The sequence below is a fragment of the Trachurus trachurus genome, assembly GCF_905171665.1.
Source record: "Trachurus trachurus genome assembly, chromosome: 16".
Lineage (NCBI taxonomy): Eukaryota > Metazoa > Chordata > Actinopteri > Carangiformes > Carangidae > Trachurus > Trachurus trachurus.
Window position 1 is genome coordinate 29,874,941 of NC_139902.1, and position 26,232 is coordinate 29,901,172.

At 40.3% G+C, this 26,232-nt stretch overlaps 2 protein-coding genes and 1 long non-coding RNA gene across 6 annotated transcripts in view; 1 reads left to right on the top strand and 2 right to left on the bottom strand.

Moving 5' to 3' along the window:
• atg5 (ATG5 autophagy related 5 homolog) overlaps positions 1-13,734 on the bottom strand; it is a 46,140-nt gene extending 32,406 nt beyond the window's left edge. For both annotated transcript variants that reach the window (XM_083989957.1, XM_083989958.1), the window contains exons 1-6: positions 13,617-13,734; positions 13,026-13,244; positions 11,028-11,155; positions 8,932-9,010; positions 7,656-7,818; positions 3,284-3,378 (exon numbers count right to left, since the gene is read on the bottom strand). In XM_083989957.1, the coding sequence (XP_083846083.1) occupies positions 3,284-3,378; positions 7,656-7,818; positions 8,932-9,010; positions 11,028-11,155; positions 13,026-13,133 (573 nt within the window). In that variant the 5' untranslated portion in view covers positions 13,134-13,244; positions 13,617-13,734. The remainder of the gene's footprint in view (positions 1-3,283; positions 3,379-7,655; positions 7,819-8,931; positions 9,011-11,027; positions 11,156-13,025; positions 13,245-13,616) is intronic.
• A 250-nt stretch (positions 13,735-13,984) lies between these two features.
• On the top strand, positions 13,985-25,949 carry dctn3 (dynactin 3 (p22); the record flags this gene model as incomplete). Of its 2 annotated transcripts, none has more annotated exons than XM_083989963.1 (7): positions 13,985-14,121; positions 17,379-17,463; positions 17,703-17,789; positions 17,888-17,971; positions 19,201-19,259; positions 19,354-19,413; positions 25,863-25,949. In XM_083989963.1, the coding sequence occupies exons 1-7, from the start codon at positions 14,020-14,022 to the stop codon at positions 25,947-25,949; spliced, it is 564 nt and encodes a 187-aa protein (XP_083846089.1). In that variant the 5' UTR covers positions 13,985-14,019. The 2 variants fall into 2 exon arrangements, with proteins under 2 accessions (XP_083846089.1, XP_083846088.1); XM_083989962.1 differs by lacking the exon at positions 25,863-25,949 and adding an exon at positions 20,063-20,710.
• LOC310999513 lies at positions 22,826-25,075 on the bottom strand. 2 transcript variants are annotated; one of them, XR_014596052.1, is made up of 3 exons: positions 24,116-25,075; positions 23,870-24,005; positions 22,826-23,788 (listed from the first exon to the last, which is right to left on the bottom strand). It is a non-coding gene; the product is annotated as an uncharacterized lncRNA (long non-coding RNA). The 2 variants fall into 2 exon arrangements; XR_014596053.1 differs by having other exon boundaries at positions 22,826-23,348; positions 23,544-24,005.
• Positions 25,950-26,232: the final 283 nt, after the last annotated feature.

The window sequence follows — 26,232 nt, forward strand, 5'->3', positions numbered from 1 at the left end:
CAATTGTCATGAAACCGCCTTCGGGGCCTCATAATAAACGCCAGTGGACACTTTCAATTCAAGCCCATTGGAAAATACTCAGAACGAGAACACAGCTCTGAGGTTTCTGTCTGTCTGTCTGTCTTCTCTCTCTCTTTCTTACATGGTTTTTACAGCTGCGACAAGTGCAGAGTGTCTGAGAGAGAGGGCGGCTCGGCCTGCGTGTTTCAGTCCGCCACTTTAAAGCAGAGAGGGGGGGCGGAGGGGGGGTTATGTTTTATTACCGAGCGCAAGAATGTTTTTGTTGAAGTGTAAAATGGTTTATTTACACGCTGGAGATGTGAAAGTAAAAACACAAGCATTTATGAGCTTTTTTTTCTTTTTGGGGGTGAATATCATGCAAAACAGTCGCTCGACAGAAGTTGACGGACAGCTGCTGCTGCTGCTCCGCCGTCCTTCGCTGTACTGTACTGTATATGTATATGTAAATGCAGCCAGATGTGGAGACCAGCAAAGAAGATTTAAATAATTTACATATTCAATAATAAAATTCATAACAGCGGGGAAATCACCAGCAGCAGCAGCAGATACTACCGGTTACAGAACGGAAAGAATAACGCTCGGTAGGAAAGTTCACGGTTAATCACTGAGGTCCTGCTTCTCTGTTTCACAACGTGACGCCGATTCTAAGGCCGAGTCCGTTTCCTTCTTTATTATTATTATTATTATTATAATACATTATACAGTATATTATTCCCTAACGTGTCTCGACAGGGTTCCTTCCCACTGACGTTTAACTCCTCTACAGGACTCGGTGACAGCGAGTGGTGGTGGTGGTGGTGGTGGTGGTGTGAGAGAGTGTGGGGGCCCGTTGTGTTTGCTGTGATTTTTGAGATCAAGGCTTTTAAAAAAAAAAAAAAAAAAACTGCATGGCACATTCAGCCACTCAGACTCAAAGCAGACTGTCAACATGTTTTTATTGCACAGATCCAGATGTTTTCCGAATTCTTTATTCCGTTAACTGGAGACGAGACAAGACGAGATTCTCGGGTGTCCAGTCAGATCGCAGGGACTTTATTAAATAAGATTTAAACGACTCTCTTGCTTCAGATTATTCTCTTCTCTTACAAATTGGCAGCTTGTTTTTTTGGTGATACTGAATGAATCTCTTCCTCACAGTCGAAACCATTTCCAGTTGACAGATTCATTCTCCACACTTTTCCAGCCTCCTGATGTGCGTAGGAAGTTAGGAACCCCCCGACACTTGACTCAAAGCATGGCACATACACACACACACACACACACTGTCTGGGCTCGATGCATGCTAATGTTTTCCAGGCAAGGATTGGCCGCTTATTCATCATCATCTCTGATTTCTTTTCTTTTTTTTTCTTCTTTTTTTTGTTTTTCGATGCTGCAAAAGGGAATTTTCACCTGAGTCAGGGAAAAATCTTTTTTTTTTTTTTTTTTTTTTTTTTTTTTGTTGCTGGAAACACCCGACGTGAGGCCACTTGTCTCGTCTCCTGATCGGGAGTTGAACCCTGGCTCTCGCCCTCTGGCTCGTAGCGGTTCGGTTGAATTGCCCACACACACAGACACACAGACACACAGACACAAACAACGTGGGCAGATTCATGAATGTCGCATGTACGGGAACGAATGAATAACACGCCAAAGAACTTTTGCAACTTACAGTAGAGACATTTACACAACACGCATAGAAATGATGTTTTTAGACAAGGTTCACTTCCTACAGCTTAAGACAAGTTAAATTTAAGACTTTTTAAGACGTTTTTAAAGCCACTTGAAATGAAATTTAAGACCGACTTGAAAATTAATGACGCAGCGCCGTGCATCTCACTTGGTAGAGCACGGCCGCTGCAGCGACCCTGGGTTGGATTGTGTCTCTTTTGAGGGTGTCCTTTCAAAATAAATGCATTAAAAGTCCGGAAAAAGTGTCGGCCGCCACAAACTCCTCTATGTCGGAATGTTACCAATTATTTTGAGATTTGAGACTAATTACAATCATAAAATCCCACTTACTAAGTGTTAACATTTTTAAGACGTTTGAAAAATTGATTTAATGAATGAACTTTTTGAATGATTGATGAATTCAATGCCTTTTAAGACTTTTTAAGGCTCCGTAAGAACTTATTTTCTCTTTATCTTATTTTATTTTCTGTATCTTTGTCTATATTGTAAATGTATTGCTTGGTTATTCCGCTGTATAAAGTTGTTTGTCTTTTAAATGGAGTATTCAGAGAGTAGTCTTCACTCTGGGGATCTGTACACAATAAACCATAATAAAAAATGTAGATACAGAGAAGAATGGTCCATGAAAAACAGGTTAGATTGGCTCCTAAACTAGGTTAATATATACGTCCGTCATTGTGTTGAGACGTATACAGTATACATTACCTCAGATTAAAAAAAGCAGCTCTCAGACACTTACTCATGTTGTTTGAAGACGGTGTTATGTCAGACATGAATGCTTCGCTGGCTGCTTTTTTTTGTTTTTTTCCGATTACAAAACTGTGATAAAACAAGAGAGCAGTGTTGTTCCTCTGAGTGATGAGCGGGTCAAGAGACTGATGAAATGCCGACAGGTGTGGAGGCGTTTTGTAATGGATACTCAGTTTGCCTGCAGGTGTGTGTGTGTGTGTCAGGAAGAGGCAGGGTTTACCCACTGTTGGTCATAAGATGAATAGAGAATGATTACCTGGATTTTTTTTTTTGTGTGTGTGTGTGTGTTTTTTTTGGAGCATGACACTGCAGATCATGGTTGTGGCATGAAACTTGCCGATGACTGACTGAAGGTGATTTCCCTGTTTGAGCAACAACGAACGCCGCAGCCGCAGCAAACCTTTTTTTTTTGTTTTTGCAGACATGTGGCTCCATCTACTGGGCTGACTGGGACACTTCAGCTAAAACTAAACATTATAACTCCACAGTGGTAAAAGAAAGAGGGGGGATATATATATATATATAAAATTGATAATTAAATTAATCGTTAACTATTTTGATAATTTTTTAAGGGAAAAAAGTCAAAGTTCTCTGATTTCAGCTTCTTCAATGTGAATATTTCTGGTTTCTTTGCTCCTTTATGACAATAAACTGAGTCTCTCTTTGGTTTGTGGACAAAACAAGACATTTGAGGATGTCGTCTTGTGGTTTGATTGATATTTTTCGACATTTTTTAACATTTTATTGACTAAACAACTAATCAATTAATCGATAATGAAAGTAATTGCTACTGTAGTTGCAGCCTTTAAAAGCTGTAGCCAGTGGTGTGTGTGTGTGTTACCTGGTATATCCTGAAGGGGATGTATCTGAAGCCTCCGTCCTCACTGGGATATTCCATCAACTTCCTGTTCATGGCCCAGAACTGGTCGAACTTATCTGCAATTATACAAACACACACACACATACAGGTCAGTTATCGTAAAATGAATCCAAAGGACGTGTTAATTCTTCTGCAAATGGTAGGTGAGCTGACAGACTAATGAAATTCCCTTTGGGGATTCATAAAGTCGTTCATATTCTTATTCATATTCGTAATAAAGGACATGAATAAACACCAAAACAATGTACAGTTAAGGAGTGATAGGGAATACTGACGGCTAACCTGTCAATATGCTATATCCAAGTTTTATTCTTTATAACCATATTTCTTTCGTTTGATTTGGTGAAACCCCCAGTACTGGTCTGGTGGCCTGAGTCGGGAGGGGCAGCCCCTCTGCAGGCGGCGGTAAACAAAGTCCAGGGTGATGCTGGTTTCTAGGGCTGGGTCTCAAACCTCAAACCTCAAACCTCACACCTTCACATGTTTGTTTTTTAATTTATTTTACTGTGTTAGAGCCAAGAGGTTAAAATGAGTCAACAGAATCAAGTCTTGAAAACTGCAGCAGATGTAGAACAATGTTTGCAATCTCAGAAAACGTTTTGATGCTTTTTTTGGGGAGGGTGGGGTTTGTAAAAGGAGAAGGTTGTCCCCAGTACGGTGACACATTATGATACCCACAGGTTACAATGTAATGTCAGCAGTATCGAAGATTTCACATGAAACTCTGCGCTGAGTCACACCACAGTATCTTGCTGCGTCAACCGAGACAAATCAAGGTACAAATTCAGGCTTCATCAAAACTCTAGGGGCGAGAATCACCAGAGGCCCTCAGATTATTACGATACTTGTGCCTCGATACGTTGTTGTTAAAATATTGAAATATGCTGCGATATATTGGGATTTATTCGCTTTTTTCAACCACAAATGATGTCTCCAAATGACAACTATTAACATCTGTAATTTTTTCTCGATACTTGCAAAATATCACAATATGCTGTGTCCATTTTTTCCCTCCACCCCTTCTCAAAACAGAACAAGGGATTGTCCACATTTAATTTGACCACAACTGAATTTCCCTCAGGATTAATAAAGTACATATATCTATCTATCTATCTATCTATCTATCTATCTATCTATCTATCTATCTATCTATCTATCTATCTATCTATCTATCCATCTATTTCAATAGGATATAAGGACGTGCAAATGTGTGAATGAGACATAAACCCAAAGATAAATAGGTACATGTTAACATATCTATAGATGGGACTGTTATATGCATAAATAATACTAATATGAACACGAATTACTAAATTACTCCCCAAAGGGAACTTCATTTGTCTGTCAGCTCATCTACCATTTGCAGAAGAATTTAAAAGTCTGATGGCTGTGGGTATAAAAGGTCTTCTGTATCTCTTTGTCCTGCAACGAAGAGAAAGGAGCCGTCAATGTCTGCACAGAAGACCATTCATGTGGCTTTTTCCCTACAAATCAAATGGTAATTTAACTATTTAGTTTGTTAATCATTTTATATCCTTAGTGAAACAACTGCTTTATATGATTTAAATATTTATTAATCACCGTTTTAGATCCATGTCTGGAGTCTAATTAAGACGTGTCCAGCACCAGAACAAGACTTTTGCACCTGCAGTGTTTAAACTAAAGTGAACTGATGCAAGTTTTCACCTCGGTTTCACCATCAGTGAAATTGTTTCTTCTTTCACCTCTGTGCTGTGCTCTGATCCCTTGAGGCAGCGACTGTTCTCTGTGTTTTCAGTTTGTTTTTTTCATGCAAACTGATTGATTGTGAGCTTGTGAGGCTTGTGAGGCTTGTGCATGAACGCCCAGCTTCATCAAGAATGAGTTTTAGTCATGCATCTTCTCACATCCCCACTGCTGCTTTGATGCACCTGGAGCTTGTAGCAAAAAACAAACCTCTGCTTCACCTCTGTCCTGCTGTGATTCTGTGATTCCACCCTGTGTGTGGCGTGTTGCTGGTTTCAAACCCTCCACCTCCCCTCGCCCTCTCGCTTTCACACAGACCTTCTGAAAACGTTCAGTTTTCTCTCTCTCTCTCTCTCTCTTTTCTCCCGGAGGAAAGTTTGAAACGCTGCTGTTTCTCTGTTTCTGGTCTCTTTTGGACGTGAAAGTTTTAGCTTCAGATGAGGTTTCGTCTCTCGCTTTCATGCCCAATGCTCAGCAGCTCCCTCCTCTAATGATTAGTTCAGTATTAAGTGGCGTCTGTTTCTGTTTTGTTTTTTTTCTAATGCAGATGCAAAAAACGTTTCGGGGGAAAAATGGCACCAACCACACCCTAAACTTTTCTTTTCTAACTGCATGAAAGATTTTTATCTGTCTTGTGTTGAGATGTCACTTTCATGGGAAAGTGGAGGGCAGATAAGCAGCTGAGGTGTTAACCCTTTACTGTAAAACCTGCTCGAAATATCTCCAGTAAGAGGTGTGACAGGACGACAAAGTAGAATGTTAATTATTGCATTTCTTTGGTGCATCAATAATTTGCATGATGCTACACGTTCTGCTGTGCTCAGAGGGTTTAACCAGTTTACTTTCCTGTCAGCTTTACTGACAAATATCAACATTGTGGATATAGTACTTTGTGTTTGTAACAAAAAAACTGTATAAATATTATTACTGTCCTTATTTGAAACCCTACAGCTCATTACTCAACTGTAACTCATAGGTTACCTAAAGATTTATTTAAATAATATTTGCTGAAGATGTAAAATTATATCGTATACATTTAAATACATATTGAATATTCATGTCATGTGGTACCGTTGACATTATAATAAAAAAAACTTAAAGCAGAAGTAAGTGATATATTTGTGTTAATATAAGTCTTAAATAGTTATATCTTCCGACAGCAATCACTTACATAGAGTGTTTGGACTGAAACACGGGTCTGTCAGTCCCTCTGCTCTGCTCTGAGCCGAAGAGAAAACATTTATCGTATCCTACAAGTTTTATCCAATGAGGAGAGAGAACGGCATGCAGGGCTGTGTGTGCAGCCAAGGAACGCCGTGAATGTGGCGACGTAGGGACGAGGACGGTTATGGTGCGTTCAAGGAGACTCGTATTTTTCCGACCGTGAAGTGGTACCAGTTCGATCTGGTACGAGTTCACCGGTCGGAAGTTACGAGTGGCCGTTATAGTGACTTTCACCGGTAAAACAGGTCGGAAAAACACGAGTGGGTTGCCTGGAACGCTACAAAGTTGTAAGTTGTGACTTGAAGCTGTAATTTACGATTTCAAAAGCCTGCCTGGAACGCAGCATTAGCGAAAACGACCGGATCACTCACTTCTGCTTTAAATCAGGCTTCAAAACAACTCGAGTTTCTCACTTTATATATTACTGAACTTATTAAATCAATGAAAAATGCATGAAAAAACTAACAAAAACTAATCAACAACACATTGAATTATTCATGAAGTCATCAAATTTAACACAATCAGCAAATATTTGCTGCAGCTTCTCAAATGTGTTTTTTCTATCAATTTTGATTCAATATATTGAGTTTGTTCAGACAAAACATGACTTTAAATGATTATATATCAAAAACTATTATATTATATATATATATATATATATATATATATATACATAACCCTAACCCTATCGTACATATTTCAGCTTCTATTGATAAGTACGGATGCAAAGGAAGTCCAGCTGCTACAATTATAGATTAAGACCAGCTGACCTATCTGCTCCTGACTGCCCAGTGGAGGGGGTAGTGGGGAGGTTTGGGGGGGGGGGGGGGGGGGGGGGGGGGGGGGGGGGGGGGGGGGGGGCTACATGACTGGAGGTCAGAGCGTTTAGCGTCGCCTTGTTTGATCAACTCGACCTGCAGCGATCTCAGGAATCTCACACCGTGTGTCTGGTTTTTTGCTTTTCAAAGACGAGCACGAGCGTCACCCCGACCCCCCCCCCCCCCCCCCCCCCCCCCCCCCCCCCCCCCCCCTCCCGACGAGCGTAAGAGAATCAATCCATCCCATCTGCTTCCCAACGCACAAACTTCTCCTCACGTGCACAGAAAAAACACACCTCGGACCTCGTGTCGGTGCAAAGGTGAGACAGTTTCTGGAAGTTCAAAGATGTGTCAATAACAGAGACAACACCCAGAGTAAATCTGTTCATGAATGTGTCATTCTATAACTGCGTCACTTCCTCCGACAGGTGCTGCGTCATCTGTTTTCTGTTCTTTGTAAGTGTGATGGGTGTGTGTGTGTGTGTGTGTGTGTGTGTGTGTGTGTGTGTGTGTGTGTGTGTGTGTGTGTGTGTGTGTGTGTGTGTGTGTGTGTGTGTGCAGCTCACCGTTCTGCAGGCCCATCCACAGCTGCTTGTGGTCTTTCTTCTGCATGTCGTTAACGACCTGGCTCTTGTGCTTGAGGGCGTCGGCCTCCTTGATGCTGGACATGAAGTGAGCCTCGATCACAGAGTTGGACGGGCAGTGCAGCAGGTCGCTGTCTGGGAAACTCTGACACACCATTCACACCAACAGCAGTTTATTATTTAGAGCTGCGTTATTATGCAAATGCATTTTCTCTTCACACATCAATGTCTCACTGTCGCTGCTGTTTAGCTCCATGTTCATGTGTGAAATGCCTTTGTCTTGTGTGGCATGTGACCGCTGCCTTACATGTCTAAATTGTTTATTGTGTCTTTCATGTTTTAATAGCTCCTTTGAATGTTTGTTTTAACTACCTGTTGTCATGTTTGTGTCTTGTATCTTTTATCTAACCAGGCAAGTAATATGATCATAGCGGCACTAGCTACACGCAGTGATACAAAATACTTGTCATGTTATTGGAGACACTGGAATAAGTGCCTGTATTTGTTTTAAAACTAAGATGGTGTTTTTTTTAATCTTGTATTGTCTGTGTCTTTGTATTGTCTTCTCTTATCTATAATGGACCAGAGTCCGTAATAAAGAATATCTATCTATCTATCAATCTATCTATCTATCTATCTATCTATCTATCTATCTATCTATCTATCTATCTATCTATCTATCTATCTATCTATCTATCTATCTATCTATCTATCTATCTATCTATCTATCCATCTATCTATCTTGTGAAGTTGTCCTCGTGGTATTACAGTTTTCACAATGTTATCATCAATTGTTGTTTCTGTTTTAACCAGTTTTGACTGATTGTAGCTCATTAATGAGTTAGTTTTTTTTTTAGATAGATGGATTTTGTTGTCCTCACAATTTTCTGTTTTGTTTTGTTTCATTTTAGGAAGTCTGGATTAACAGATGGAAACTGGCCTTTTGCCTAAATCTGGCATATTTGCATAAGTCTTTGTTTTAAAACTGCTCTGTCCCTGTGAAATAAATAAAACTAATGAAAAATAATGTTCACAAATGTTAATGACAATGCTAAGAATCAAACATACGATAAACATAAACATAAATCTACGCCAATACGCTACAAGAGATTTAAAGGCTCCATCGAGCTGGAGTGATTGGTGGCAAATATCTGTTGTTTCATGCAATGTGCTTTCTCGTATTTAGAGTTTATAGAAAAAAATCTAAATTTATAGTTAAAATATTGTTAAACACACACGTGCAGGCTGCAGCTTTTACCTTAAAGTGCACAGTGATGCTCCAGGGTAAGACAGTGTTGGAGGCATGGAGGTCAAACAGGACGCCGATTGGATAGTGCCTGGGAATATGAAATAAAACAAAATTAAATAATGTTAGAAGAGATGAAAACAGATCAGTGTCATAGCTGCTGTTCACAGTGTGTTAATATTTACATCATTAGATGCTGAGTAAACTAACTTAACTTACTACCATTATTTTACTGCTAAGTGGAGCAAGTTTAAAGTTCATTCAAGGTTCAAGTCAAAGATGTTATTATGTACCAGACATACAGATGAATCGAAAAGCCGTTTCTCACAGTGACAGAATAAAATACAGTACACCAGATAAAGTGCACAACAGGTAAGACATTATCTGAGTTTAAAATTATGTTATTATCCTGAAAATAAAATGTTAGTAAGAAAAAAAAACAACAAAGATTATGTTATTCTGTCAGATATTTTTGAATAAAAGGTTTTAAAGTGATCGATTTCAACTGTAGCTGATGAGGTGGTTTGTCAGCTGGCGTCAGTTTTTCACTTTCTTCTCGTGTCGTCGAGTTCAGTTTGTTCTGGATGCAGCTACAGTATGTGAACTTCAGTTTACGTTTCACTCCAACGTTTCTGTTTGTCACTTCCTGTGTTTACAAAGGGGAGCGGTTCCCTTGTGTTGTTTTTTTAAATCCAGGGTGAGGTGGGTTACATGTTTTTTTTTTCATCATCACAGCCTCAAATCAGAGGAGAGAACTATATATTTAACATATTCTATATTTTTCAATGACACAAACTGACCGACAGCATCGTCTCTGAAGATCATCATCAAGCTCAACTGTAATAAATCTGTAATTTATTAAATGATAAACACTTATTACGACTTTTGCATTCAGGCTGTTTTTTAAATTTACAGTGAAAGAAGAGAAGCAGCAGAACGTCACATCTGAGAATCTGAACGATCAAACGATCACAGAGAAATAAACACCACGCTGACGCTGACGTCTGTTCTGTTGGTTTCTCTGCTGTGACACACTGACACCTTGTGGCTGAACAGCTGCACTTTGAGACGAGATACCGAGGAAACTGTGGTCAACAACAGCATCAGCTGTGGCTTCTCCGCTGACGGTGAATGAACTGACTCATAGTTATAGAGGTGCAGGTGCTGCGGCCGATCGATCACACTGCTGTAGATCTGACTGTTCAGCAGCAGTGGAAGAGATTACACTGAGTCAATTCGGGGAACTGGAGACATTTATATTCAAGCAGATGTGCACTGTGTTACCGGCATGTTGATGCTGATGAGATTGTTGTCTGCGTATGTTTACTATTCTTTCTTAATGAATGGGTTAGACTATGCAAATCCGGTCGCTTTTCCACCGTTTGCTAACCCTCCTCCCGGCCATGTGCATTTGTGCAATGCCGGTGAGAAATCAATCAATAGAGTGGTGCATAACGTTATATATATATATATCATATACCATGTTACCATGTTGTGTATATTTGCGTAGTTTAATCTGTCATAAACAAGAGAACACGGGTTAAGGGGCGCGTTTGCAAAGTTTACAGCCAAGAGATGCAATAGGTGGAAGAGCATCCGTTGTCCCTCGTAACAAGTTAAGCCATTTATCAAACCATCACAATTACTCCAACGATGTTTAACTTAGGTAAAAATGTAGCAGAGTTAAGATACAAATCCTGCAGAGTTCTGCTTTAATTGCTCTTTTGGGATTAATAAAGTATTCTGAATCCTGAATCCTGATGCTCAAAAGTAACACACAACATCAACCAGGGACTACGGATGGAAAGTAGCTAGTAAGCTAAATCCGGTACAAGGCATCTCTTCTCATCTCGAGACTAATGTTATTTTGTACATGTCCCTGATACAAATAAACTTATTAAACTTAAACTTAAAACCCTGCCTCCTGATGATTGCTCAGTCAGTTTTATTTCTAATCTTTTATGTAAAAGCAGCTCAGCGCTCAGAGAAAACCATTTTAACATCTATGTAGTAAAGCGATCACAAAACAAAACACTGGTTAGATGTGTGGCAAATATAAAAAAACAAACTCATAGCCACATGTTTTCATCCAGCGGTCGCTCTCTCACCATTTCAGCGGAGTTCCTTCGTACTCGAACCACATCTCCTCCACGTCCTCGGCCTTCATCACCTTGAGGAAGTGTTTCTTCACCTTGTCTGTCACCAGAGTCAGGTAGCTCACCCTGGGCAGCAGCAGCTGAGGAGACAGACAGCGTGAAGCTAAATTTAGACTGAGTGTGTGCAACCTTTTCATATAAAGGAGAATGTACAGTTCAGTGTCTGTGTAGAACTGCTGTTTGTATGTTCAGATATAAACACACAGCTCTGGAGGAGGAAACAACAACAAGAGGAGAATTTAGAGCTTGTGAAAAAGTGAAATATCATCTGTGCAGGATTCATAACCTCTGCTGGTCACAACATCTGGCTAGGTGACAGCTCATTAACATCATCAGAGCCACAGTGGACTGGATGCTGGGCCAGGACCCGGTTCCCTCAAGGTGAAACAACCTGCTGACTGGTTCTGCAGTGAGCACGTTGTTTTCCAACTTGTCGTTTCGATAAACTACCTGAAAAGACCATCAAAACTTGATGAAATGATCGAGTGTTGCTCAGGGAAATGGTGACGTCATGATGTGGCTCTTCTGTGATACTCTGACCCGTGGAAAAGTTGAATAAACCAGCTCTAGGATGAACCCAGAACTAGCAGTAAGTTAATCTTGGTAGGAAAAAATGGGTATCTTTCTATTGATACAAAGAAGTAATGAATCAGGTTTGTCTTGTGTCACCACTTGTGTTGCCTGGGCTAACGATACTTGAGATTACACTTCTTTTGCATATGGAGAATACATTTCCAAGCATGTTTTTTTTTAAAGCACAAGGGGGTAATATCCAGGTAGGAACCCAAAGGCAGCATGTCTTGTATGAAAAGCCTCTTCCTCTCCAAGCCACTATTCAAAGTGAGCAGCAGCCAGACTGGACAACAAGTGTTCATAGGAAGCAGTAATGTTATAAACGAATATACATCATTAAGGACATTTAGATTAACAATCCCATCAAAGACGAAGAGGAATTCATCACACTGTATTTAGAAAACATCTCCTTCTTTAGCATTTTGATTATATCAAAAACAAAAACAAATGCCACAGCATCACACGTATTGATTTGCCTCCTTATCCCTCATCTCTCTGGTATGAACATTAAAGCCACCACAAGCCTGCAGGCTAGCTAATAGCGAATCGACACTAATATCATCACTGAAGCGTAGTGCTGTAGTCAAGACCACCTAACCCAAGACCAGGGGGGGCAAGACCAAGTCTGAGACCGAGACCAAGCCAATGCTAGACCATGTTCAAGACCATTCCTGTATACAGTACCAGTCCTCATAATAATCATGTGGTTTGATCTTTACAATATTCCTCTCCAGCTAAAAAGAAAAGATGATTTTATATAAAACCTAAACCATATTCAATTGACACAAAGACACAGAACCTGCTGAAGTTTCCTCCCACTGTTGACGCTTTTGGTGACACCAAGTTTTTCAGATGGCTACACGAGCAGATACTTTAGTAAAAAAAAAATTAAATTAACTTAAAGTTATTGAATTACATCACAGAAGCCAGAGTGAGTCAGTGTGACAGAGAAACATTTGCAACTGCAGCTGTGGTCTGGACTGGTCTGAAGAAAAAATCCAGCTCGAGCGAGACCAAGATAAGACCAAGACCTTGAAAATGTGTCTTGAGTACCACAACACTAATCTCAACTCGACTCAACTTAAACTTAAAAAGTGCACATACGTACACACATTTCCCCCAAAATCTTAAATAGATTTCAGTGCATAATGGTCTGTAACAATACATACGTACAATCACCTCCTCCACTCAGACTAATTTCAGGCTTCATTCCTGTTTATCCATAGTTGTATAAAATCTGAACCATCTGTGTGAAATTTTCTCTTATAATTTGCTGTGTTTTGTGAGGTCACACTAACTAAATCTAATCAGCAGAGTACCACAACACCGCTACAAGTGTGAAAGTCAGAGAGCAACAACAACAACAGCAGCACTTACATAGTAGGGCTCGGCCTCTCTCTCAGTAACCTCATCCTGGTTCAGGGTGAAGCAGGTGGGGATCCGGCCGAACCACACGTCTCTCAACACGTCCTTGTCATCTGCCATGCTGCTTCTGCTCCCAGTGGCACATTAAAAGGACGAACAAATCCCCCAAAAAAACACGGCACGGACCCCTGAGGTCCAAAGGCAGATGAATGAAACGACACCTTCCTGTTCCTGTTGTCAACAACACAGCAGAGACAGGGGGAAGAAGCATTAGAGGAAACTTTCAGCAACACAATGAAGTAGGCAGTGCAACAGAAACTAGCTGTAATTAATCTTAGGTAAAGTAGCTACGCATTAGCCATGGGACTTATTAGTAAGATATAATCCAGTAGAAGGTAGTGGCTCACCTGCTCGGCTTTAAAACTAACTCCAAACCTGACAAACTACGCAGCTGTGGAGCAAGAAAAAAAACCTGATGCTAGCTTGATGGCTAGCTAAGCTAACTTAGCTTCCGTGTATGTTGGCCGTAAACAAACCGGTTTATCGACATTTATTGTCCATAAACAGTCAAAAAGATGGAGGTATGGAAGTAAAATGACTTACTTTCTGTCGATGTGTTGCAGTCAGGTTGGATGGATGGGTAGAAGAAGGGCCGTAGCTGTCGGTGCTGCTGTCATTCCCCGGCTGTCACCGGAAAAACAGCTGACGTCAGACCCCGCGCTCACCGGGAAACAGCGACGCCTAGCAACGGCTTGAGACACATATTAAAATCTGCAATTTTATTTTTTTTAATTATCTACTTTGACTTGAATATTTATTTACGACAACATGTATTTTAAAAACATAAGCTATAATTGATATAATAAAACGTAATAACAAATATTTTTCACAAAGAAATCGACGCTGACGCGGATACGTCATCATACGCGGCGACGTCGTCTCTTGTAAATTACGTCAGCGTTAGCTCTAGCTTCTGTTGTTGTTCATTAGCAGAGGCAAAAAAAAAATGGAGCAGAAGGTGCAGACGGACGACCTGGACATGCGTCTTCAGGCGCTGGAGAGTCGGATTTACGGCGAGAGAAGAAACAAAAGTGGAAAACCCATCAAGGTTTGTCTAGAATAATGGTTACTCTGACGGAAAAGGTGGCGTTTAGACGTAAAGAGGATAGCTAAGCTGCTAGCCCCGGCAGAGCTAACTCAGATCTGTCACTGGGAATGAGTGAACGCCCTTTTTGTTTTATTCACATTAGCTCTACAATGACCACTCAGTATGATTTATTGGAGTCGTTGACTACTGGAAATAAAGAAACTGATTATTTACCAGCCAAACATAGGCTAGTTTAGCCGTTTATAGCAGCTGACAGGTATGAGGCGTTGTCATTGTGTGTTTTAGCCTCCCTGTTAAAGGAGCCAGAGTGCTCAGTTGCATCAAATAACAAATCAGTCATGTCAAATCATGTTTTATTTTGCTGTTGTATGAATCTGTAATTATGAATAATTAATTAAGTTAAAAAGTTAAGATGCCACTCTGGGTTGTGTGAACTTGTTATGGTTATTGTCCACTATCACAAACAGAAGGGAAAGTGTTTACGTCTCTACACAACATAAAGTAGTTACATGAATAAGTTGGTTCATTAAAAGTAAACTGAATTAAGTTGTTTGCGGGAATTTAGGCCAAACATTATTGCAACTTCAACTCTGCTCCAGTAATAGTTATTGCACTTAGTCTGTGGCAGATGAAAAGACGAGTCAAAGCATCATATGATGAAGAAAACACGTTGAGCTCACAAAGGGGCATTGAAGTGGATTTGCTGAGAGGTATTTGTATTCCCGGGGATGGATCAATGTGCCTCATTGTCAGTGATGGGAATAACCTCGTTAAAATAAACGGCGTTACTAACGGCGTTATCTTTTTCAGTAACGAGTAATCTAACTAATTACTATTTCCACCGTTACAGCGCCGTTACCGTTACCGACAATTAAATGAGGCGCGTTACAAACTACTCAGTGAAGCCGTTGTCCTCCGACTTGGCTCATCTCAGACACAGAAGCTGCTAAACTGTTGTTGTTTTTTCCTCCTCTCCTTTGGTGAGGGGAGGGGGGAGGAGGGAGGGACGAGACAACCGCATAAGTGATGATGATTGGTTGAGGCAGAGTGAGGTTTCATGCTAAGCCAATCAGAGGCAGTGTTCAGTTTGTACACAAACCACACACGCACGCAGTTTAGCCTCACACACACAAACTAGCAGAGGGAAGCTGCCGAGATCGGAGGGAAAGTGGAAACAGACACTACTTTAATCTCCCTGAGGTAAAAGACAAGAACATGTGAGGTGTAGCTACATTATGTCCCGGAGCGAAGTGTTTGTCCTGAGCTTCTGCTCACCTGACTCTGTGCAGCTTCTTCATTAAATCCAAACAGTCCGACACAGCGACGCACTGCTCCTCTGACTCTAAAGTCTCTGTAGCTCATCAGCTGGAACTCTTCCAGAGCAGCTACAGCAGCGTTGTGACCTCAACCATGGTTGGTGAGAGCAGAAATGTTGTTGTTGTAGTGAAAATGGGCGGGCTCGTGAAGACGCGAATTTACACAAAGTCAAAACGAGCGATAAATCGCATTTCTCGCGTATCTCGCGTTTGGTCGCGCGTATAAACTCAAGCGAAAAAAAAGCGTTCCTCGTGTTTGGTGGGAAGCCCCTTGCGGGTCTTCCCACCAAACACGATGAAAAGGACGAAGACGCGAAGGTCCCGTCGCCATAAAAGAATCGGGTGTAGCGTCGCAAAAAAAAAAAAGTCGCGTATACCGCGCCTCGCGCCCAATCGCGTCTCGCGCCTAATCGCGTCTTTGCGTCACGGCCTTTTACACCGCGGACGTAACGAATAAACGGTGACGATGTGAACGAACAACATAGAACGGGACCAGACGTGGCGTTGTTTCCTCTTCACCTACAGCTCCACTCTCCCTTACTAACACTAACTACTGTTATTGTTGAGGCCAGATAATTGTGGGATTTGTAGTTTTTGACCAATCGTGTGCTCTTTCTTTTTGTGATTTTTCCGGTTCACACATGTTTGTTTTTTTTAGGGGCAAATGCGAGTGAAATGCTCGCCCATGGTGGGCATAAGAAAATGTAAGACCTGTCTAAAATTATTTAAGACTTGAACACAATAATTCAACAAATTTAAGACATTTTAAGACCTAAAATTTAGATTTTCACATTTTAGACTTTTTAAGACCCCGCGCGCATACCCTGTTATTTCATATAAAAGTTTAAGTGCATACATATTTTATGATGCTGTGTATTATATATTTAAGACCATCTTAGAATTTTCTAATAAATTTAATACTTTTTAAGGCCTTAATTTTAGATACATGAATTTAAGACTTTTTAAGGATCCGCAGATACCCTGTTGTGCACTCGCAGCAGGACAGATAATCAGATGGATAATCGGTAAAGTTAATAATTTCACTTAATGTGGCCATGAATAAATTAATTTCGATGTTTCGCCTGTTATTAAACGCAAATCTTGAATAGGTCTCCGCTGTTTTCACATTTAAAAAGGTCTTTGTTGTCTTTGTACAGAGACAATATGAGATTTGCTTGTAGCCACAGCACTTAAAAAACCCACTGTAACCTATTTTCATAGGCACACCAGCCTCGCTTTCAATAAAACACACACTCGCATTCCATAATTGCAATCAGTGAAATATATGAAAACAATAAAATACAATTTAAAAATGAGAGAAAAAAAATCCAAATTCTTCGACATATTTAAACTTAAAAAAAGAAAGAAAAAGTAACGCAATAGTTACTTTCCCTGGTAACTAGTTACTATTATAGTGAAGTAGTGGAGTTACTAACTCAGTTACTTTTTGGGAGAAGTAATTAGTAACTATAACTAATTACTTTTTAAAAGTAACGTTCCCAACACTGCTCATTGTCCTTCTTAAGTAGTGTTTTTATGTTTCTACAAAATGAATAAAGGTTTCATACTTAAAAAACATCTTAATTCCAGTTGTACTCATAATGAGACCATTATTACAGATGTGTAAGTTTGTAGAATCAAATGTTTGCCTTGTTGTCCTGCATACACATGGCTCCAGACTAACCTTTTTTTACTAGGAGCATCGTGGCCCCTAATTTAAAATTTAAGGGGTGCACACTGTAAATGGACTTGCAAAGCAAATATTCACATTTCCTCTACATTTATGATCCTCAGAGTCCAGATTCTGAGTGCTAAGGCCCCCGATTTAGGGGCAGTCTGAAGCCCTGATACAGCAAATTCATGTTACACAGTATAAAATAAATATGAATGACCTTTCTGTATCACTACTATAAAATCTACTCATTGTCCTCTGTCCTGCAGTGTGCAGAGCCGCTGACCAGGATTCAGGCAGGTCTCACCAACATGGCCAACAAGAGGGAGCGAGTAAAGATCCTGCACAAGAAAAGTGAGTCGCATGTTGTTTTGTTTCTGCCCAGACAACCTGGATCATCGGCTCAGTGTAACTATGTGTATTTACTGTATTGATGAACTTACACCCAAAAAAAAGGATACTACCACATGATTATATAGTTGTTCACATTTGAAATTCAAAATGTTGTTTTAGCACAGGGATTTATTCTATTGTCAGAATTTAGTCCATGTTTTGGTGAGACTTTGATCTCAGTCATTGTTTCTGTGCTGCAGTCGAGGACCTTCTGAAGTACCTGGACCCCCAGTTCACCGACCACATCACTGTGCCTGACGCTATGAAGCTGGAGTTCATCCTCGCCGGTAAGAAGCCTGAGGAACCTGAAACCTAATTTTAGTCCTATAATTGTAAAAGTGATTTGAATCTGATTCAGTCCTCGTTGTGGTGTTTGTTTCCACAGAGGAGGACTTCCTGCTGTCCCAAGCTGCTCTGCTGGAGCAGGTGAGCAGCATGCAGCCGCTGTTGGACAGCAACTACATCAGAGGTGAGTGTCACCTGGCAGCAGGATGCTGAGCGAATCAAAGACAAAGGAACATCTGCTCTGTGATTTTAGAGAGGAGATGATTCACTCAGGTGTCGACTAAAGTCAGACAGACAGGTTTATTATTCACAAAGGGCTTGAGAAAGCTTCAGATCCCCACTCAGTACGTTTACATGCAGAGCTTAGTCGAGCTATGCTCAAAATTCGATTTTGGCGTCAAGTCAGACTTCTGTCCTTGTCTCAATATACATGCAACTGAGAAAACCGAATAACTGACGGGGTCCGCCCCCTCATGCGCCGTCACCCGTTGTTTCAGCGGGTTAATGCGCCCCCTGTCCTGTTGACTTCTCTGTCACCTCGTAAAAAACTGGATATAAACAACTTAGTAAGCTTAAAGGGATAGTTCACCCTAGAATGATATTTCGCTCATTATCTACTCACCCTCATGTTGACTAAGGGCTGGAAGAATTATCAGAGTCCACCGTCCCTTCTCTGAGTTACAGGGGGTCTCGGCGTAGCAGTGCATTTCAATGCAACGGTTGCAAAGGGACACCGGAGCTCTTCGTAAAAAAACACACACAAAAAAACATCCAAATACCTCCATGATGCTCGTATGTAATGTCCGTCTTGTGCTGAAGCCCCAAATTGCGTAATTGTCCCGAAAAAAATTAAATAAGTCTATATTTTAAGCTTGTTTGTAGCGGAAGCTTCTCGAAGCTCCTCTTCCTGGTCCGTCCAAATCTCGCGTGATTTGCAGTAACCGCACTGACGCCGGCGCAAATTTTTTTTTGTTTTTACTCTGACTAAAGTGTTTACATGACGGAGAAAATCGAATTCCAATCGCATTATCTGGGTGTCTTAATCAGAGTTCTCAACTCCGATTTCAGTCCGACTAAGGTGTTTACATGCACTTCAGTTGTCCAGTTATAGTCGGATTAAGGCAATAATTCGGTTTTTTCAAGTGTCATGTAAACGTACTGAATGTCTGAAAGGTGAATTTCTGTAGAAATGTTTTTGTGTCTTCATGTAACTATGATGCCGTTAACAACATTTCTCTGCATCCATGTTTAGCACTTACTGTACAGTATGCTTTAGCGGGAAAACCAATGTAATTCCTGGTGTTTGTATTCAGTCATGTGGTGTTTTGTGTTGTTGTGTAGCTGCTGGATGAATAAAGTGGACGCACCATCGTTACGTACTTGATGTGTGTGATGTGTTTCTGTCCTTCACAGACGTACCAGAACACGCCACCAAGTTGCAGCGGCTGTCACAGATCCACATCAAAGAGCAGGTGACCGCCCTCTTCTTCTCCTCCTCTCTCTCTCTTTACCTCTACACATCCTCCTCTCTTTCTTTTACATTTACTGTTTTGTTTTTTTCTCCAGGACCAAACTGAGGCTCAGTCTCTGGAAGTGAAGAAGCTTTTTGAGGAATACAACAAAATGGTACAAACTTATTTTTGTTCTCTCTGTGGGGATAAAACAATTAGAAAAAATTAAGAGCCCACTTCAAAATGATGAGTTTCTCTGGTTTAACTATTCATAGGCATGTGTTTGAGTAAAATGAACATTTTTTGTTTTATTCTATTAACTATTAACAACATTTCCCCCAAAATTGAAATAAAAATATTGTTATTTAGAGCTTTTATTGGCAGAAAATGACGTCTTTTCAAACCTTTAATATGAATGATGAAAAGAAAACGTATTGATATTCATTCCTGAACAACACAACACAAATATTTTAACTTAGGAAGAGTTTATAAATCAATTTTGGTGGGGTTATTGTTAATGTTAAATCCCAGCAGTGGTTTTTATAATCTTCCAATAAACTCAGATGTGGTTCAGGTGATGACCTCATCAGTGTCTTATTAAGACGAATGAGTTGTGTTTGTGTTGGTATTGTTAGAGATGCTTTTTAAGAAACATTTGTGAAAGTGGTCTCTTTATTTTTGAATAATCAATAGCTCTTTTCTGCGCTGAAACTGAACGCATAAATCAGATGTAAATGTCGACACTGACCAAATCTCTGTGAGTCGAGCTGCTCGAGGAAAGAAGCTCCACCCACTGAACTGACCTGTAAACATGTGATTGGTAGATGTTCCTGCTGTCCAAGCAGTTCACCCAGTGGGACGAGACCCTGAGGAACCTGGAGGAGGCCAAAGGCATCCGGCCGGTGGAGTAGAGACTGTTGGACCTGCACTTTGTGGTGGCAGCGTCAGACCTGCAGCTTCATCCTGACACTAAAGGAATCCAACATTTCACTGCTTTTGGTTTGTTCACCACCTGTTTCAACCCAGGGAAATGATGACAACTTAAAACGGTTGATTCAAACGAAACATCTGCTTGTTCCAAAATAAATTCTACTGTCATGTGAATCAGATTTTAATATCATCCATCTAAAAACAACAGTTCCTGCACATGTGTTTATCTACCAGGTTTGAAACTTCTACATACATCAGTCGGTCTCAACTCGTTCCCATCACATGACGTGTGGCTCAAAGAAGCTGCTCTTTATTTATTTATTTTCGGATAAAGGAGCTTTTTTTTTTTTTTTACGCTTGTAGATTGATTTTAATAATAATGCATTCCAGCTCCAACTCTCTATTTCACTCGTTCACACTCGTCCTCTGCAAGACTTTAGTTTTTCCCTCTTGGCCTGAGGACTTGATTATACCTGTATTGTGTCATATGGAATGATAACAGTTCGTATAATAAATATTACTGCTGAATTCATGGACCATTTCATTGTGTGATGTCTGTTATGTATCTATAAACGGCTTGAAGCCATAGATAAATCAGTGTTAAATGACGATTGATGTCAATATTGACATACAGTACATACATTGCTACCACATAATTGGCTTATGGGACAGTTTTATGAATAACTAAGGTGCAGTGAGCTGTACTGTGCATTAAGGGGTGGGCCGGTGTCACTCCATCTGGGTGGAAAAAACTCATAGTGTTTCACTAGTTGGCCAGCAGGATGCAGCCTGTGTCCCATCTGCGACTGTAAGTCGGGTGTTTGTTCTGCCTGGGTCACATCAGCTAGACGGGTTTTAATATCAGTAGCTTCATTTACATTAAAGGTAGAGTCTGCGGGATTTTCCTAAAAAATTCCATTATGCATTTTTGTCTACCTCCTAATCTCCTTCTCATCCTCTTTCTATCCATTTCCCTTCCTTGTCTACCTCCTCTCTCTCTCTCCCTCCCCTACTCCCTGTCTCACTCCTTCTCTCTTTCCTATACATATAGTGTTGAATTATCTCACAAACACTTCAATGTGTATTGATAAGATGATTGATAAGGTAAGCCACGCGAGGGTAGATCGGCACAGCTATTTTTTTTGTTTTGTTTTGTTATTCTATTCATTTTTTCATTTTTAATTAGTTAAATTTGGTTGTGTGGCCATTTATTGTGAATAAATTATGTAAAAAAAAAAGTTCTCAGTTTTTATTTGTTTTTGTAGGCTATCTATGGATTTTTCATTATCCTTAATTGACAGAACCCAATCTAACCCCAATGGCTGTGTGCTTGATTTCTAGTATACAAGATCATTTATATAGACAGCAAAAAGGGTGGGAGAAAGTACATCCCCCTGTTTGACACCAGATGGAGTTGGGAACCAGCCCGTTCTATACTGATTTACCTGCACAAGCCACTGGGGCTTTTACCTTGTAGAATTTACCATCTATTCCAACATTCAGTAGTTTAAAGCTAAGAAGTCCGTGATGAATACAATCAAAAGCTTTACGAAAATCAATAAAACAACAGAAAACAGGTCTCCCTTCCTGTATTCTGGCATGTACTAGCCTATAGTAGATAAAGAATAGTATATGTGATCAATACATGCTCTTTTCTTACGAAAGCCATTTTGTTCATCGACTAATAAACCAAAAGTTTCCAAAAAAATACATCAGTCACTCATTTAAGACGCTGGACTAGATTTTCTAACACAACTTAAAAGACTTATCCCCCTGTAATTTATAGGAATTCTGGAGTCATTATTTTTTGACTTGGGGATTGGTTTTATAATAGATTTCTGCCAGGCTGAGGGGAGAAAACCATGCTCAAAACAAATAGAGAAAAGATTATACAAAATACGAGATAAACTGGGTAATTTCAAAAACTCATCTGGCAAATTATCAACCCCCACAGCCTTCTTTTCTCTAAGTCTATTGATTGCACTCTTGACTTCAAATTCTGTGATGCTAGCATTTAAGTATTGGTTTTCATTGTAGGATTCCTGTTGCATATGAGCTCCCATAATATTTTTTTGAGTACATATAAGTGAACATAGGTACATATATATGGGTACATATATAAGTGAACATAGGCACTAAATGGGTACATCTACTGTATAAGTGAACATACAATGGCCAGAATGGCTGGAGTGTATGAAACTGGACTAGTGGGGAGCAGTGGCTGGTGAGCAAAGACAAAATTATTTTTTCTCAATCTTTTGGCCTGGACCAGCCTTTCAAGACCCCGTTTCCTCTGCTTCATCATGGGCTTCTTTCAGGCCACACTTTACTGTTCTAACACTTCTGACTTGTCCTCATCTCTATCTTGATAGCTGTTCTGTCAGGTGTGAACGGAGGCTCCCACATGTTTATGATTATATTTTCAGCCTATACTCTTTACCCTACAGTATCTGATCTATCTTATACAAATCAGTGGCCCTGAAATGTGTCTTTGTGTTTCTCTTTGTAGAGGCTAAAGTTTGCTCTATGGTGAGGGATCAAAGACAACAATAAGTCTCGCTGAGATTTATAGAATTTATTACAGAAAAGCATATCAGATCAGTACAAGCGGAACAGATTCAGAAGCTCTGACACCGCGCTCTGAAAACAGCGCAGAGTGAACAGACTGATGTACAGACATGGTAAATGTGGGGGGTGCAAATTAATGATTTTCGTATGATGAGGTCGTATAATGGTAGCTACAACCACGATTACTGTATTATAAAACACTGAAGCAGAGGGAGCTCAGCTCCTGCTGGTTGTACTGTCGAGGTGAGGCGGCGGAGCTGAGCTCCAGATGGCTCCGGCCCAATTTAATCTATACCTACAATATATGAAAATGGCCAATTTGATGTATGTTGCACCAATATTTGGCCCTATATTATAACCTATACTGTAGGTCTATATAGGTTCTTCCCGTGTGGGACATATCACCCTCCTCCTGCGGAGTACATAAACCACCACAAACAAGAGAATAAAGAGCAAGACAATAACGATCGGAACAACGATGGTCGTCAGGTGAGACTGGGATGAACAATTGTTGTTGCACTCATCTCTACGTCTCTCATTATCTCCCATGGCCTCCAGCAGCTTCTTGCATTCAGCTGTCATCATGAAAAGCAAACCAGCGACTGTTCCTGGCTGAGAACAAAGCAAATTAGATGCAGTTACAAACAACTGAGTGAACTCTGTAACTTTTAGCTCCATTTTAATTGTATTATTCCTTTGTATTGACATGAATGAAATGTTCACTTTGAAGACATCAGTGTTTCATTTCTGACGTTGACCAAGCGGTCGAAGATGTAGTGATAGGAAACTGAGCAATGTGTCACATACCTGCCGCAAATTTGTTATGTTGTAGCGCACATGAGTTGCAAGGTGTTCACAGTTATTTTTGAGGAGATTATAGTTTCCACAGTTTGCTGGGTCGTTCCAATATTTGATGCGTTTTATCATCTGATCACGATCTGGTGTGAACGTTTCTCCTTTGAAACATTTATCCAGGTAGTTTTCTTTGGCTATTTCACCTTTCTGCTTTTTAAGTACGCCAAACCCACAGTCTCCAGTGGTCCCGTTTTTACCTATCATGATGGAATATAAACTTTGTGAGAAACCTGCCACAGGAAGGAATGTTATCTAAATAACATAAATTTAGTTAGTACCTGTGCGTTGAAAAATGTTCTGTCTAGTCTCTTTGCCCGGTAAGGTCATATTGCCCACATAAACAGAAAAGTGCTTGTATGATGTGCCTTTGCAGATACATCTCCTTTTAAATGAAATCAGATCTCCAAACTCGTACTGTGGAAAAATCAGCGATCAACTACAAAACAATTACAGAAAAGCACAACTATCCAGTGATGGCTGAGCGTTGTTGTAAAATAAACAGTTAATATATTAAATGAACTTACTTTCTCTTTAGCTTCTGTGAGTGTGAGCACAAGCTGAAGGACCAGTGCAACCAAGACCAGGCTCCTCATGGTGGCAACAGCGGAGAGCTGACAGTCTGTCAAATAATCAGTCAGAATAGTTCTTACAGAAAGAGGATTCAAATGCACAATTTACACAAAACGTAAGAGGAAAAGCTTCCTACAGTCCAGGGACCAGTAACAGAAATCAGTCCACCAAATCCAGGCGAAAGTAGCAGACAACGCAAATATACAGATTACGTGATCCCCACTTTAATGACCGGGCTAAGAGACTTGAGTGCAGACATCAGACCACTGTCAAATGGTCCTCACTCTTGTGAGGTTTGACCCGCAGCTTCCCCCACTTGAAATGGCAGCTTGCTTCAGAAAATAGGACTGGAATTCACTCAATGGCCAAAATCAGCTTACCTTTTTTTTAATTCCTTTTATTTTGAAAGTCGTAAAGGCCAAACAGGTGAAAAACCTTAAACACAGACACAAAAAAGAAGTTCAAGGAAAATGTAACACAAGAAACCATAATTAATCAACATAATCCAAGATTAAACTTAATTTTAAACTACTAGAAATTAATCTTGAAAATAAATAACATAAATGAAAGACACGGGTCAATGATGATTTTAACTCCTGTAAAAACACAATATCAAATAACTTTTAGCATGATTACTCTCTTAAAACACACTACATTTTTAACTTTACTTTTAAACCCAGATGATATTAAATATGATATTTTAACTTACATTACAATCACATGATTTTTACTACACACATTTTAACCTGAATTTCATCACATGATTTATTAAATGCTGAAGATCACAACCCACAACAACCCACACGACACAACAAAGCTCACCGGCTCCTTCTTCCCTTTAGCAAAAAGTCTCAGTCCTGCAGTGTCCCCTTTCCAAGTCCATCCAGTGTCTCCAAACGTCTTCATGCTCTCCTCTCCCCACACTGAGAGTGAATGCCTGCAAACTCGCTTGATTGCCAGGTCATTCACAACTGGTGCATTCCCACCTGGTAGTATATGTGCAAACAAACTGGCAGGAAACTTGGCAGGACGTGGGCAAACAAGGATGAGATAGAGGCGAATTGACTGCACAAAATGTCCCTATGACATGAAACCCAAGGAGGTGAATCCGATTATATGCAGACATAACTCATTTACTTTAACTACATGTATTTGCATAACGTTACTATAGTGTTACTAACATAGAAATGTACTTGATTAAAAGTATTCATAGTTTAAACTATGCAGTATCATAACTGCATTTATGACATATAACAAACCAAACCTTTTGAAAATTAATCAAAAACTGAGCAAGTTCTAGTTTTATAGAACATGGACCATACAGGCAAAATGCTCTGAGGGAGCGAGCCGCCCCACACAAGGTGGCGGCCGTGTGACGACTCTGTGTCACTGGACAACAGCATTGAGTCATCCAGTCTTCATATCTGTGATGAAACCAACCAAACCCAAACTCAGTCCCTTTGAGGAATACAACAAAATGGTACACATCTCTTACACAAGTCAAAATGTAACACACAAACTCAGAGCTGTTCTGTCAACAATGTTAAAAGTTTGCTGTGAACCTCGGTGGCTCTAGTCTGCTCAGAAACTGAACGCATAAATCAGATGTAAATGTCGTCACTGACCAAATCTCTGTGAGTCGAGCTGCTCGAGGAAAGAAGCTCCACCCACTGAACTGACCTGTAAACATGTGACTGGCAGATGTTCCTGCTGTCCAAGCAGTTCACCCAGTGGGACGAGACCCTGAGGAAGCTGGAGGAGGCCAAAGGCATCCGGCCGGTGGAGTAGAGACTGTTGGATGTACACTTTGTGGTGACAGCGTCAGACCTGCAGCTTCATCCTGACACTAAAGGAATCCAACATTTCACTGCTTTTGGTTTGTTCACCACCTGCTTCAACCCAAGGGAAATGATGTCATCTTAAAACGGTTGATTCAAACGAAACATCTGCTTGTTCCAAAATAAATTCTACTGTCATGGGCTATATGCAGCCATATTTGTGTATGGGTATCCCAGCTATCGTTATGCTATAGGGATATTCTGAACACCAATCTTAAATCCAGTTGAGTCAT